This window comes from Arabidopsis lyrata (genome assembly GCF_000004255.2).
Source record: "Arabidopsis lyrata subsp. lyrata unplaced genomic scaffold ARALYscaffold_7, whole genome shotgun sequence".
NCBI lineage: Eukaryota > Viridiplantae > Streptophyta > Magnoliopsida > Brassicales > Brassicaceae > Arabidopsis > Arabidopsis lyrata.
Window position 1 is genome coordinate 21,108,415 of NW_003302549.1, and position 16,352 is coordinate 21,124,766.

The 16,352-nt window shown below is 38.3% G+C and overlaps 2 protein-coding genes and 1 long non-coding RNA gene across 3 annotated transcripts; all 3 read left to right on the forward strand.

Annotated features, from left to right (window-relative positions):
- The first annotated feature begins 126 nt into the window (after window positions 1-126).
- On the forward strand, window positions 127-1,945 carry LOC9304637 (protein ABIL4). Its single transcript, XM_021018694.1, has 9 exons — window positions 127-385; window positions 499-581; window positions 678-828; window positions 908-1,007; window positions 1,095-1,151; window positions 1,234-1,276; window positions 1,352-1,422; window positions 1,517-1,608; window positions 1,713-1,945. The coding sequence occupies exons 1-9, from the start codon at window positions 188-190 to the stop codon at window positions 1,848-1,850; spliced, it is 933 nt and encodes a 310-aa protein (XP_020874353.1). The 5' UTR covers window positions 127-187; the 3' UTR covers window positions 1,851-1,945.
- A 565-nt stretch (window positions 1,946-2,510) lies between these two features.
- LOC9304638 (mediator of RNA polymerase II transcription subunit 37f) lies at window positions 2,511-5,625 on the forward strand. The gene is made up of 6 exons (XM_021018692.1): window positions 2,511-2,710; window positions 2,979-3,246; window positions 3,337-3,551; window positions 3,652-3,894; window positions 4,088-4,805; window positions 4,896-5,625. Exons 1-6 carry the CDS (start codon window positions 2,656-2,658, stop codon window positions 5,401-5,403), a joined length of 2,007 nt encoding a protein of 668 aa, XP_020874351.1. The 5' UTR covers window positions 2,511-2,655; the 3' UTR covers window positions 5,404-5,625.
- Window positions 5,626-6,604: 979 nt separating this feature from the next.
- LOC110226767 lies at window positions 6,605-10,153 on the forward strand. Its single transcript, XR_002330689.1, has 3 exons — window positions 6,605-6,788; window positions 8,695-8,751; window positions 10,025-10,153. It is a non-coding gene; the product is annotated as an uncharacterized LOC110226767 (long non-coding RNA).
- Window positions 10,154-16,352: the final 6,199 nt, after the last annotated feature.

Below are 16,352 nucleotides of genomic sequence, written 5' to 3' on the forward strand. Positions count from 1 at the left end.
CGAATATTAAATTAATTTCATAAAAATCATTTTAGTAATTGAAAAGTGTGGTCTAAATACAATTTTCCGGGTCATTACGTTTTATTTGTCGACTACTTTTTTTAATTTTTAACCCTCATCGCAATTTTTAATGAAATTTAATTTGATATTAACATTCAAAAGAAAATAATCAACTTGTAAAGAACGTATGGAATGTGTTAAAGAGTGTGTGTATAGTGTCTCCACTTGGATCTTTCTTACTTACTCCATTATCTTCTTCTCCTTCTCTCTCTCCCTCATCTCATTAATGGCGAGCTCTACATCTTTAGCGATAGTTCTTCATCAATCTTCCAATCATGACGAACTCTTCATGAAGCAAACTCTTCAATTCTCAGAAACTCTCAAGGTTTGTTTGATCCTTCTCCCTCTTTCTCACCTCAAACATAGATTGATCAATAGGAAATTGTGAGTTTTGTATTCATTCAAGATTCATCTTCTTTTCTGTTTTGGTGTTTTAAGGATTTAAAGAATCTGCGGAAACAGTTATACTCAGCAGCTGAGTACTTCGAAACATCTTATGGCAAAGAAGAACACAAAGAAACGTAACTTTTTTACTTGTCTTTCTTGATAGTGACGATAATATTTTACAAGTCCATGTGTTTGTTGTTGTGGCGAGTGAATTTGATGAATGATTGCAGAGTGATAGAGACATTGAAAGAGTATGCAGCAAAGGCAGTAGTGAACACAGTGGATCATCTTGGTTCTGTCTCTGACAAATTCAACTCTTTTCTCTCTGATAACTCAACCCATTTCTCCACCACTCATCTCCGTGTATCTTCTCTTGAACAAGTAAACACTCAAGTCTCGAATCTTGAATCTTGGTTCTTGAAACTGTCTCACATACTCTGTGTGTGTTTTGTGTATGTAGAGGATGAGACTATGCAGAGATTACATGGGGAAGAGTGGGACTCATCAGCATTTGCTTCTATTTCAATATCCTCGCCATCATAAGCGTTACTTCTTCCCTCGTACGTATAACCTTTAACCTCTTTTCCCCTACATAATTGACCCGTTCAATCATTATCCGCCCTTATATCGATGATCTTTTATCACAGAACAAGGAAGAGGCACAAGTTTCTCTGCAGGAGATGACTCGCACCGGTTCAAGAGTGGTAAATCCGTTTTCTATATTCGATTGTTTAGTTTGCTTATGTTTATATGATATCTGAATCTTTCTCCTGATCTGCCTCAAAGCTGTTCGAACAACAATACTAGAAAACCTCCCAAATACTGCAAGGTAGAATCTTGATTCTCATCTTCTTCTTGTTTCTGGTTTTTGTTGTTTGTAATGCGATTGGTTTGTAAAATGCAGGAATGTTAACAAGACAGGAAGCTTCTCTTTTGCACCCATCATACACAACAACATCAACAACAGAACACCAAGTACTACTACTACAACTAAACAATGATCTTTCTTTACTTGGCTTTTGTCAGATTAATTTCAGACAAGTAAGTGTGTGTGTGTGTAATCTTGCAGATAAAAGAACAAACTCGCCTATGAGATTCCCTCTCTTACGTTCCGGATCTCTACTGAAACGTTCAAGCTCCCCAAGCCAACCAAAGAAACCGGTATATATAGATAATAATAGCACTTACAAAGATTACTTTACTTCAATTTTCAACATCTTTGTTTAGTTAATTACTCTTTCTGCTATCTTGTGTGGATTATAAAGCCCTTACCGGAACCTCAAAGAGCGATATCTGTGTCGAGAAATACAGAGATAGTGGAGATAAAGCAATCTTCATCGCGAAAAGGAAAGAAGATTCTGATGCTCAAGGCATTGATGAGTATGAGCAAGTCCAGAAACTAAAATCTCTCCCCCTTGTATTTTGATAATGACAAGATTTGTACAAAACTAATGTGAAATAAGAGAGTAATGCTCATTTTGTCAATGTTGGTGCTTTTTTTTTTAGATTCCACAAAAACATACGAAAAGTATGTTCACTGTTAGTTTCTTCACTTTCTTCTACATTACACTCTCTCTATCTTTGACTTAAGAGAGTCAAAATAAATTCTTGTAATTATTTTTTTTTAATCTAATGTTAAATTATATTCAAAAGAAAAATTCACGTTTTTACAACGAGTGCATCGATTTGTTGAAAGAGAACTAGAAAACTAGAAACTGATTTTGAGAACACTTAAAAGCTTAAATCAGAATCATGCCCGAGCTTGAAGCCAGGTTTGGAAAGCCATGTCATAACGTCGATCTCCGGAGTGTCGAATAGTGGTGAAATTTTCCTTCTCAATAATGATGCTAATAGAAGACTCGGGAGAGTGGGCCCAATAAAGGCCCATTGTCTAATGTCTAGAATTAAGAAGAAGAAACGAAGTAACCAACGGCCACGATAACTCCAACACAAGACCAAATCTGATTGGTTGACATTATAGATCGTCGGAAGCTGATTGGTCCACGTAACCTCCGATGACATAGTTAAATTTCTTCGTCTTCCATAAAAAGCGACTACTTCACCATCACCTTCGGGCACTGGACCTATTTAAGCATCACAACTTCTTCTACAACCAGAAGAAAAAAAGAAGCTCTCTGTTCAAAACAAGTTTCTTCGATCTATAGAGACGAAACAAAGAGAGAGAGATCGTACGCAAAAGTTTCCGATATGGCTCGCTCGTTCGGAGCAAACGGCACTGTTGTGTTGGCGATCATCTTCTTCGGTGAGTGATTTCTGATCTTTTAAGTTTCTTCTTCTTCTTCGATTTAGATATCCTCTGCATTGTTGCTTGATCTCAGAAGCTTTAAATCTGATGTAATGTTTCGTTGTTCCTGGATTTGAATGTGTTTCTTTACAATGTTGTGTTGCAATTTCACGATCTTAAGTTTAGATCTCGATTACGGAGATAAATCACGATCTTAGAGATTCATTTCATGGATTATAGAGTGATTTTGGTAGTTTTATTAACGATTGGAACTTTTACGATTCAGGATGTTTATTTGCGTTTTCCACTGCAAAAGAAGAGGCTACGAAGTTGGGAACAGTTATAGGGATAGATCTTGGTACCACTTACTCTTGTGTTGGTGTTTACAAGAATGGCCATGTTGAAATTATAGCCAATGACCAAGGAAACCGTATTACACCTTCATGGGTTGCTTTTACTGATTCTGAGAGACTCATTGGTGAGGCTGCTAAGAATCAGGCTGCTGTTAATCCAGAGAGGACTATCTTCGACGTCAAGAGATTGATTGGCCGAAAGTAATTACTTATCCTGAGAGGACTATCTGTTTGTTTCACCTTGAATAGAATGTTGATTTAATTCTCTTGTTTTTTTGTTGTATTTGGCAGATTTGAGGACAAGGAGGTTCAAAAGGACAGGAAACTTGTACCTTACCAGATTGTGAACAAGGATGGTAAGCCATACATTCAAGTCAAGATCAAGGATGGTGAGACTAAGGTTTTCAGTCCTGAGGAGGTCAGTGCCATGATTCTGACTAAGATGAAGGAGACAGCCGAAGCTTACCTTGGAAAGAAAATCAAGGACGCTGTTGTCACTGTTCCAGGTTAGTTTGTTGTTACTTTGGGCTCTGTTATATGTGGTGGAATGATATATTTTTCTGTGTTGGTGATTGATTGTTTATTTTGGTGTTTGACTATTCTCAGCTTACTTCAACGATGCCCAAAGGCAAGCTACCAAGGATGCCGGTGTGATTGCTGGGCTCAATGTTGCTAGAATCATCAACGAACCTACTGCTGCTGCTATTGCCTACGGTCTTGACAAGAAGGGTGGTGAGAAGAACATCCTTGTCTTTGATCTTGGTGGTGGTACTTTTGATGTCAGTGTCTTGACCATTGATAACGGAGTGTTCGAGGTTCTCTCCACCAATGGTGACACTCACTTGGGAGGTAATATACTTGTGACCACGAATGAATTACATTGTGTCCAATAATAGACTATTACTGTGCCAATGGCATCGTCCAGATATTTAAACAAAACACAAACAATAGCATGTGTCAGAATGGAGACGTAGTATCAAACATTGAGGGATTGCTTTAGTGTGATGTTGGTGCTAACCTTTTGTTGTTGTGATCTGTGCAGGTGAGGACTTTGACCACAGGATCATGGAGTACTTCATCAAGTTGATTAAGAAGAAGCACCAGAAGGACATCAGCAAGGACAACAAGGCTCTTGGTAAGCTCCGAAGGGAATGTGAGAGGGCAAAGAGAGCTCTCAGTAGTCAGCACCAAGTCCGTGTAGAGATTGAGTCTCTCTTTGATGGTGTTGATTTATCTGAGCCACTCACCAGAGCTCGTTTCGAGGAGCTGAACAATGATTTGTTCAGGAAGACCATGGGACCTGTGAAGAAGGCCATGGATGATGCTGGTCTACAGAAGAGCCAGATTGATGAGATTGTCCTTGTTGGTGGAAGCACCAGGATCCCAAAGGTTCAGCAACTGTTGAAGGACTTCTTTGAAGGTAAAGAGCCAAACAAGGGTGTGAACCCCGATGAGGCTGTTGCTTATGGTGCTGCTGTTCAGGGTGGTATTTTGAGCGGAGAAGGCGGTGATGAGACCAAAGATATCCTTCTTCTTGATGTTGCGCCACTCACTTTGGGAATCGAGACTGTAGGAGGAGTGATGACAAAGCTGATCCCGAGAAACACGGTTATTCCAACCAAGAAATCTCAGGTTTTCACAACGTACCAAGACCAGCAGACCACTGTCTCCATTCAAGTCTTTGAAGGTGAACGAAGTCTCACAAAGGACTGCAGGCTGCTCGGGAAATTCGACCTCACCGGAATTCCACCAGCCCCAAGGTTTGCTTCCTCTTCTTTTACCACTTAGTAATGGTAAATCAGTCTCACATCTTGAACATCAAAATAATCGTCCTGAGCTCGTTTTGACAGAGGAACCCCTCAAATCGAGGTCACATTCGAAGTGGACGCCAATGGTATCCTTAATGTGAAAGCAGAGGACAAGGCGAGTGGAAAATCAGAGAAGATTACAATCACAAACGAGAAGGGTCGTCTGAGCCAAGAAGAGATTGACCGGATGGTAAAGGAGGCAGAGGAGTTTGCAGAGGAAGACAAGAAGGTGAAGGAGAGGATCGACGCCAGGAATGCCTTGGAGACATACGTGTACAACATGAAGAACCAAGTGAGCGACAAGGACAAGCTTGCAGACAAATTGGAAGGAGATGAAAAGGAGAAGATTGAAGCAGCAACCAAAGAGGCCTTGGAGTGGCTCGACGAGAACCAAAACTCAGAGAAAGAAGAGTACGACGAGAAGCTCAAGGAGGTAGAAGCAGTGTGTAACCCAATCATCACGGCAGTTTACCAGAGATCTGGCGGAGCACCAGGTGCAGGAGGAGAATCAGCGACTGAGGAAGAAGATGAGTCTCACGATGAGCTCTAGATGTCTTTTTTTTTGTTATTGTTGATTTCTTAAACCATTAGAGACAAGTTTTGAGGATGAAAGAAAAAGAAACGAAGTCTTTTTTTTTGTATGTTTTTTGGTTTTGTTTTTATGGATTTTTAGGAAAGGAAAGAGATTAAGTAGTGTCCCTTCTTTAGTCTCCCTTCTCTTTATGTTCATCTGATACCTTTACTTCATAACAAATACGTTTTTTCTATCCAACATCAGATACACCTCTAGGCAACAAAACTACATTAGAAAGATTTACATAACCTTTTTTTCTGGGAATGTCGGAAAATAATTTCTTTGATCAATGAAATTGTGTGAATAGACCTGAATATTATTTGTTTAAATTTATTATGATTTTTAATCATGAAAAAATTAGATTGGGTACCACTTTTTCCACAAAAGTTTTCACTTCTACCATATTTGAATCCTAATTATCATTCATACTACATTATGTTTGTAAAATGACCATTTTACCTTCCAACTGGTGAAATAAGGAACTGTGATTGATGTGACCTTCCGAAATTTCTGCCTTCCTTTTTCTCTCTCTTAACGCATTGGTAACCGTTTTCGTCCATCTGGCTGGTAAAACAAAGTTGTCCCCGAGTAAATCCAGATCTTCGTCTTCGGCTCTCTGGCAGAATAAAATAAAGATCAAGTTGTCCCCGAGTTAATCTAGATATCTGGCTGGTAAAACCACATCATCTGACGATGGATAATTAAGAGATGTTATCCCCGAGTAAATCCACATCTCTGCAGGCTGGTAAAACCATATCATCTGGGATTCATAATAATAGAGCAAGCTGATGAAATCGGGGACAAGATCTAAACGCAACAGAGAATTTTCAATCGGGGACAAGATCTGGAGACATCCATTTAATGCAGCCGCTCCCCGTCTTATTGTAACTCCTTCCCCTGACACATTCCTGACGCAAGCAGAAGGGTAAAATCGTTCAATCTCTACCACACAAACACTAAAAATTGTATGGATGCTAAATCGATTTGCAATATGGTACATTTGCTAAGATTTTCTAAAATTGTGGTACATTTGGCAAAATTCCCTTTAATCATATCATGTTTATTTAGTTTTATAACTGTAAATTTTCTAATGTGTATTTAATTAATTAATCGATAAATTCATGAACAAACATGATAAGATCGCAAGTGATTCCATGTGGCATGAGATTATTGTTACCAATGTTTTTGGAAGAAACACCGACTTAGTGCGCAAGTACATGATGTGTCGAGACAAGAAAGTGTTATGTTGACAACACAACACACACGTGTCACTTGCCTTCCCATCTATAAAAGCCAACATTTGTGCTTCTCTCCTCACTTGTTCTCTGTCTAAACCAACTACCACCTTCGCCACCACCACGGTAATCTTCTTTTCCTTCACTTTTTCAATCATTATTTAGTTTATGTAAAATTTTAGGAGGTTTTATTTATTTTTCTCATGTATTTTGATTGATTTATAAACTTAGTACTAAATTAAATCCTCCAGATATACGGATTTTGAATTTTTGGGAATAAAATTAAATTTCATAAAAAATATTAAAATGTTGTTTCAGTTAAAGTTTAGGTTTAGTAGGTCCGTAAACAGAGCGGATATCCGGTCTTTCTAAGATATCCGTATCCGTATCTGTATTATCCGTCATTTTAGTATCTTTATCCGGATCTGGATCCGACAATTCCGAAAATCGTTAAAAATCCTAAATTCGTTAATATTCATAAAAAAATTTGGATATTCGCGGATATCTGCGAATATCCGAAAATAGTGTTTTAAAATTCTAGATTTAATAATATCATACATAAAAAGCTTAAAAAATTCATAAAATAGCTAGAAGTTAATTATATATACAAAACATTACAAAAACAAAATTTTTATTAAAATAGCAAAAAGTTTGAAAATTCAAATGATGTTCTTAAAAAAAACATTAATTAACTTCTTAAATTCTTCTTAGAAATTTATTTTTATTGTTTATTATATGATTTATTTATTAACATTGAAAATAAAATAAAAAAATTGGGTTTACAAGTTTTTTGAGTTTTAACTCTTGAAAAATGGAGTTATAAAATTTTTAAGTTATAATTTTTTTTTTGCCGGCTATTCATTATCCGATCTAAATTTTAGGATTATTCGTACACGTATCCGTATCAGTATCCGAGATACCCGTCATTTTACTATCCGTATCCGTATCCGTTTGGCCGGATATCCGATTTTTTGGATCAAAAACCGGATACGGATATCCTTGGATGGCGGATATAAATCTCATGCCTAATTTTTAGAAGTAAATAAAAAAAAATTAGTTATAGCAAAAACTTATTTATACTTTCATTTTTTTAATACACTAATTTACATTTTAGATGTATTGTAACATCTTTTACAATAATTTTGTAAAGTTAAATCATCAATTACCAATATATTTATCATTTTTACTAATGCTACATCTCAAAAACGTAGTTTCACAATTTTTCCAAAAACATATTTTACATACAACACGCCGATACGTCATCCTAATCTATATTTCCATTTATAAATCTACTATCTATTTTATCATCAAAAATATTTTATTGTTGAAGTATACTGTAAATTACTATATCATTTTAAGTACTTTAGGAAATAAATAATTGTACTTTTTTAGTTATAGAATTTTTAATTTGTTTTAATTTTTACTAATATATACTTATATACTTTTTTAAATTAACAAATTGTATTATTTTTAGAATTTTAAGTTTATTATATAATTTATTTTTACACGTACCAAAATCTGATAGGTAGACATTATACATATCACAATCATCCAAGTTACTAAACTATAAAACTAAATTTTATAATAAGATATGAAATTTTGCTTTTTTAACTTCAGATGTGTAAATGTCAATAAGATATGTGGGTGTTGAAATAACATGGTTTATTGAAAAGAAATTGAGTTTTTGTATATCTTACACAAAGTTATATATAAAAAAAAAATTAATGTAGATTTTGATATCCAATATTAGTAGACGAATAACATAAAATTGTAACTAACATAATATTTAAACTAGTATTTGTAAATGATAAAACCAATAATACATGTTTTTGATAAAACCTAATATCAAATTATCAATTATTGAATAACACATTTTTGTTTGTATTTAAAAATTCATTAAAATCCATAAATCAATATCTTTTCAATCTCTAATCACTTAGGTATAAGAATGTATTGAAATGATTAATGATGTCAAGTCCATCATATATATAGTTGCTTACCCTTCCTTTTTTTTTTTTTTTTCATATGACAGGTTTTAGGTTAGGAGCCAAGAATGGATATGGACCCAAATGATCCCGATGAACCACGGGTAAGAATCGTTGTCATGGTTTTTACCTTTAAAGCATATATGATATACTCATGTTTTTACAGATTCGTTTAAAGCATTTACAACTTGTCGGCATGATACCTTTCATGTTTTTAGTAACTCTTGTTTTCCATATAAGATATACTCATGATTTGAAAAATATATCTTATTCATAAGAACTATCCGATTTTTCATGGTTAAAAGTATCTAGTTCGAGATTATAAATTTTCGGGAAACATATTAAGTGATCAGCTGGTATGACAGGTGTTCTGAAATGCCTAGTTATTACTTGTAATTGTACACATCACCGTCTTTACCTCGTTAGATGATTAAAGGGCAATTGCCCAAAGCCACAAAATAATAAGCATTAAAAGACAACATTTTATTCAAAACTTAGATGTGTATTTAGTTTTTTTTTTTTTTTTTTTTTTTTTTTTTTTTTGACATCTTTGGATCGACAAGGCCCGATCCATAGCCAATCCCTACTACGCGGGGTAACGCGACTTAGTGGAGTCGAACTCCGGTGGGGAAGGCGGAGTCAAGTGGACTTAACCACTTGACTAAAGGCACATCCCCAGATGTGTATTTAGTTTAATATTATGTATTAGAGTTTTTTTTTTTGTTTGAGAAATGCATAATATTTTTAAATTCATAAGGAAGATTGGATGGTTAACTAATATATACATAAGGGTTAGATTGCCTATTATTTTGGATTTCATAGGATTATTCTGTATTTTTTAGAGGTGGAGGGTAAAGTTATAAAAATTGGTGACTTTGAGGGTTTTTTTCCACAAAACCCTTTTTTAAACAATTTTATAAAAGAAAAAGAATAAAATTTGTGCTTAAAACTATTATATTAATTTTTTTTTTACTATGAATTTTTTTTCACGAAAATATCTACTATCATAGAAATCAAAACTATTATATATTTTTCAAAACTATTTTATAAATTTTTTCCAAAATTTTAAATTTATAATAAGTGCCACATTTATTGAAATTGCCTCAAGGCTAGGCTTAACCGCCTAAGCATGGCAATTATTTGTTTACGGGTCCTCCAGCTAGCTGACGAGGATTACAAAGATGTTGGGATATTACAACTTAGTATATTCGGTTGTATATGAGCCTAGTTAAAAGTCATGTTCATCCGAAACTGAGTTTTTCAAATGTTTTCAAACATTTGTGAGTTGAAGTTAGAGGATGTTGCTAAACACTTGACTTTATATGAGCAAAGGCTTAGTTGAGAATAAAAGCTAATGCTCTTAATTTCGAATTGCAGTATCTACGCCTTTTAGGTACCATAATTCATAAAGAGCAACCCAATAGAATGTGTAATTATCAGAGTACCAATGAGTCTCACCCAGCAGATCCATCTAATGATTGTTCAGAAAATCATTCGGAAATTAAAGGTCCCCAAAGTCGATAATCCCTGAGCATACTCTCACCCCTCCGTATCTCCCAAACCATCTAGAAGGAGAGGTTCGAGCTCAGTCTCCTCAGTGTCGTCCCAAGCAAGAAGAACGAGCCCCAAATTATCTTAGAGTCTTGAGCCATATGAAAGATATGAATACATCGTTATTCTTAGGAGGCGCAAACCCCTTGGAGGCTGATGAATGGATCAAGCAGTTGAAAAGGAACTTCAACTTGACTAGGTGTCCCTTAGAGTTTAAGATGGATGTTGCTGTGCATTTCTTGGAAGGGAATGCTTTTTTCTGGTGGAAAGAACTTGAGCATGGGAGAAATGTGAACACTTGGACAGAGTTTGAAAATGAATTTAGGATGCAGTATCTTCCACCGGAGGCTAGGGATGGCATTGAGCTGCAGTTTATTAAGCTAGAACAAGGAAGTAGGTCTGTTAGGGAGTATGAGTCGGAGTTTCGAAGGCTTTTATGTTTTCTTCAAGAAGATTATGACAAGGAGCAAGCTGATATCCGTAGGTTTACCAGGGGACTGAGACCAGACATCCAGACTTGTCTTGCTGTTAGAGAGTTTAATCGGCTAGTAGATCTTGTCGAAAAAGCTATTCTAGTTGATGAATGCATTCAAGAGGAGAAGGCAACAAGGGCTGCAACCTTCACGTTTGGAAGCAAGGCAGCACATCCAGCATGCACTCATCATGAAGGCACCTCTAGAAAGAATAAGGGTAGATTTGGAAAGGAGAAAAACCGCCAGTCCGCTAAAGTTTGCTACAACTGTGGTAATCTAGGTCATATTGCCCGAAACTGTAAGAATGATGGTCATATTGTTGGTAGAATTGTCCCGGACGTAACTTGTTTCCGGTGTGGCGGAAAAGGACATTACGCCACATCTTGCCCCGAGCCCCATAAGTTACCTCCACCCTCAGATAGACCAGTGTCAATGCCTCCCCCAAAGCGTCAAGCCCTCAATGCTATGGATGCTCCCATTGCTTCTTCCGGTAACAAGGACCCGATCACGGGTTAGTAAGTCTGATCTAGTGTAAATTTAAGCCTAATCTTTTTGTTTGTACGATATTATCGGCACTATAACAACCTGATGCTACCCGCTGTGTGGCTCTTTCAATCTCCGTCACTACCTTGTTTATAACCTGAACAACAATGTTTAAACTTCCTCCCAATCAATAAAGTGCCTATCTATATTTATCCTATATTTATTTGTCTTAAAGGAATCTTGATGGTAGGAAAATTCTCGCTTTTGTTTAGTTCAAGTGTGGTGCTACGTATAGCTTTGCTAGCACATAAGAGTGCATCAAAATTTCGAGGCAACCTACGCTATTTAAAGGACCGACCGTATATAAGCTTATGGTGGTCATTGAAAGAACAGAGGTTCAGAATTTTCTGTATTGATTTGTGAAGAATTACATACATCATTATATACACGAATGAGCAAGAATCTTTACATATCAGATCATCACAATTTAGGAAACAATATATTTACAGAACTGATCTCGTGGAGAGTCACGGATTTTATGGGATGATGATAGCGATCCCACAGCTTTAGGCCCACGTTTAGTATAACCAAGAGTAAACCATCATGAATTGAAGTAAACCAACATTGATCAGCTAAATCGGAATGTATCTCCAACACCCCCCCTCAAGGTGGAGCATAAAGATTTTGTATGCCCAGCTTGACTCTAAACGAAGAGAAACCGTCTCTGCCAATAGGTTTGGTGAAGATATCTGCAAGTTGAGAGGCAGTACCAACATGTCGAGGAAGAACATTACCACAAACTATTTCGTCACGTACAAAGTGACAATCGATCTCGATATGTTTCGTACGTTCATGGAAGACCGGATTAGTAGCGATATGGATAGCCGACTTGCTGTCACAGCACATTATCATAGGTTGTTCGTGTAGTACTCCAAGAGAAAACAACAATTGTTTCAACCATTTCAGCTCGGAAGTGAGAAAAGACATTGCGCGATACTCGGCTTCAGCGGATGACTTACTCACTGTTGGTTGTTTACGTGTTTTCCAGGATATTGGGGAGTCTCCAAGCTGCACAATATACCCTGTTACTGACCGACGTGTTAACGGACAACTGGCCCAGTCTGAATCACACCAACCAGTGATTTGAAAATCACCGTCTTTACGCAGCAAAATACCCTGGCCTGGGTCTGATTTCAGATAACGAACAATGCGGAGTGCAGCATCCCAGTGATCTTCACGCGGAAGCTGCATAAATTGTGCCAGAATATGAACGGAGTACGCCAAATCGGGTCGTGTAACTGCCAAATAAATTAAGCGACCAATTAGTCGCCGGTATCGTTGAGGCTCGGAAAGTAGAGGTGATGTTGACAAGGCCAGATTATGATTCTGCTCAAGGGGAAAGCTGGCCGGTTTTGCTCCCAACAGACCCGTTTCGGAGATTATATCTAGTGCATATTTCCTTTGACATATGTAGATTCCTGTCGAGTTTCTCGCAACCTCGATGCCCAAAAAATATTTCAAGTATCCCAAATCTTTCATGTGAAAACATGAAGAGAGATAATCCTTAAAATCTTGTGTTGCCTTTGGTGAGCTTCCCGTAATGATCAAGTCGTCAACGTATATCAAAATGTTGATACGAATACCATCTTTTTCTAATGTGAACAAAGAGTAATCAACCAAAGACTGCTCAAACCCGTAAGCCTTCAAAGCACTGGTCAGTTTTTCAAACCAACATCGCGGCGCTTGTTTTAAACCGTACAACGCTTTTCGTAGACGACATACCTTATTAGGATGAGAAGCTTCAAATCCCGGGGGTAGTTTCATGTATACCTCCTCATGTAAATCTCCGTGTAAAAACGCGTTGTGAACGTCCATTTGATGAATTTCCCAATTGCGTTTTGCTGCAACATCCAAAAATGTCCTCACAGTTCCCATTTTCGCTACAGGCGCAAAAGTTTCTCCGTAATCTTCACCTTCTTTCTGTTTGTTGCCAAGAGCCACAAGACGTGCTTTGTACCTTTCAATTGTTCCATCAGAATGGTGCTTTACCTTGTACACCCATTGACATCCAATTGCTCGTTTCCCTGGAGGAAGATCTTCAATTGTCCAAGTGTTATTCTCTTCTTGGGCATCAATCTCTGTTCCCATTGCTTGTTGCCATCGCTCATCCGCAACCGCAGCCTTATACGATTTGGGTTCCTTGGCCGTCGCCACCGCAGCCATATACGCAGTATGAGACTTCGAGAATCGAGAGCCATTGTCATGATTGGAAATTGGATATTTGACCTTATCAAAAGTTGAGGTACTCGCTTGAAACTCTACAGAATTAACCACATAATCTTTTAGCTTGACAGGAGGTTCTCTTTTGCGTGCACCTTGTCGAGTCGCAGGTTGATGCACCGGTGCTACAGTCTTATTAGCTGGTTGAACCGAAGGTCGAGTCACCGGACCCTCCTCTGTCGGATTTCGAATGACAGAGGTTGATGTTGAAGCACAAGCTCCGTCGAGACGAGCCTCTGGAACAATTTCGTGAGGCTGTGATCCTTTTTGGGCTGAGTCTCCATCAATTGGGCTTGTCTGATTTATTGGGCCTAAATGATTTTCTCCTTCATTTTCTTCCAATGGGCCATCTGAAATTGGAGCCCACAGTTCTTGTTCTTCTTCTTCCACGACACAAGTTTTTGAAGTTGAATTTTTCTGAAATGGAAACTCTGTTTCTGAAAAAACAACATCTCTTGACACAAAGAATTCTCCTGTTTCAAGATCATACAATCTCCAACCTTTCTGGCCATGAGGATAACCAGCAAAGATACACCGTCGACTCCTTGATTCAAACTTGTCACCACTCCGTTTTCGATTATGAGCATAACACAAACTTCCAAAAATTCTCAGATGATCAAACTGTGGCTGTTTGTTATGCAGACGCTCATACGGAGTAACATTGTTAAGAACTGAGCTTGGTGTACGATTAATCAGATATGCAGCCGTAAGCACACACTCACCCCAAAACTCTATCGGTAGATTTGCTTGAAATCTCAATGCTCTCGCAACATTCAGGATATGGCGATGCTTCCTCTCTACTCGGCCATTCTGTTCAGGCGTCGATACACAAGAGCGCTCATGCGCAATTCCTTGTTCATGAAAATATGTGGTCAAGCACATAAATTCCGATCCACTATCACTTCTCACTGTTTGAACCTTAACCCCAAATTGACGTTCTGTTAACGCAAAGAAATTTTTCAAATGCCTAGGAGCTTCAGTTTTATCAGCTAACAGATATAACCAGACACATCTTGAGTAATCATCCACTATCGTTAAAAAATACTTTGCTCCTGAATACGACGGTGTTCGGTAAGGCCCCCACAAATCACAATGTATCAATTCAAAAACTCGTGAAGTTTTATTCATACTCAAAGGAAAAGAATTTCTTGTTTGCTTGGCGCGGAGACAAATATCACACGCTTTATTCAAATTGGAAGAAGAAACGGAAACAGAAATTGCGGGAAGTAGACCGACGACTTTCGCAGAAGGATGACCCATCCGACTATGCCACAGCTCATAATCCTCCTTCTCCTTTGTTGTGACTGATGCTGCGATCTCCGTACTACGAAAGTGAAACGTCCCTCCTACTCTAGTTCCCGCTCCAATCAAAGTCCTCGTAATGCGGTCCTGCACCACAAGAAAGTGGTCAGCCACTTGCAACACACAATGATTCTCATCCATCAATTGTCCAATTGAGATCAAATCAGACTGAAATTCTTCAACATAAAACACAGATTTCATGACCAAATTCGAACCAAGCCTAACTGTTCCTTCTTTAACCGACACTTTTTCTCTACCATCAGCTAAAATAATCAGAACCGGAGCCATATCTCTCACATTTGTCAGAATATCAAATCTACCTGTCAAATGATGAGATGCTCCTGAATCCATAATCCAAGAGGGAAAATTAGGCTTACCCGTCAGTTTGTCGGTTTTGAACTCTTTGCTACCCGGGTTGAGGATTTGTTTGATAGAGCGCCATTGACTGTCCGTGATACCACTCACGCCATTGCGATCTTGATCAGTCACCACATAATGAGCCTGCTCCTTTGTGTCAATATCTGAAACATGAACATGATTTGCATATGTCATGTTTCCACGTCCTCTGCCACCACTAGAAGAGGCTCCTCCACGACCGCGGCTTTGCATAGACCGACTCCTCGGTCTTTCTCCCCACCACTCAGGATATCCGATCACCGCATAGCAACTGTCGGATGAATGACCACCACGATTGCAATGTTTACACATCACTCCTTTCTCCTTGTCATCACCTCGCGTTTGATACTGGTTTGAACGCGATCTCACCTGAACAGCGAAGGCACTCACGTCGGACTGCTCCTCCACCATCTTAACACCATTGCGAATCAAGTCTTCTTCCTGCCTCACAATATTGTACACCTCTTCCAATGGCTGCACTGGTACACGAGAGACAAGACTAGACCGAACAGTCCGAAACAGAGTATCATCAAGTCCAAAAAGGAACTGATGAACCTTCTCCTCCTCACGATCTTTCTCTTGGAGAGTTCCAAGATCACATTCACATTTTCCGCACTTACAAGTGCGAAGAGGTCGAAAACTCGCCATGCTGTCCCAAATCTTCATCAACTTTCCATAGTAGTTTTCAATCGCAAGACCCCTCTGTTTGCAACACGCCAACTCCGCCTTGATTTGCTGCAGCTTGGGTCCATTCATAACAGAAAAACGTTTCTTCAAATGATCCCAAAGATCCTTTGCCACATCTCTATGCGAGATATTAGATCTGAGCACCGGATCAATGGTCATCTTTATCCAAGACACCAAAAGGGCTTGAATGGTCCACCAGTCTTCAAGATCCGGAGATCCATCTTCAGGTCGTGCAATTGTCCCATCGAGGAAGCCGAACTTCTTTCGAGAGCACAGTGCAGTCTTGATTCCACACGCCCATTCATCGTAATTGGTCCCCTTCAACAACGGATGGGAGATTACGGCACCGGGATTGTCAGCAGAGGTCAGATCGTACGGTGAGATTTTTCTTCTCACTCCGTTGGTCAGGTTCACGGCTGGATTGCCGTTCAGATTCTCCTGGTGTTCTTCGTCAGCCATCGTTGATCGGAAAAACAAAGAAAAGACGCTTTTTGTTTTTATAAGAGAGCTTCAAGCTCTGATACCATGAAAGA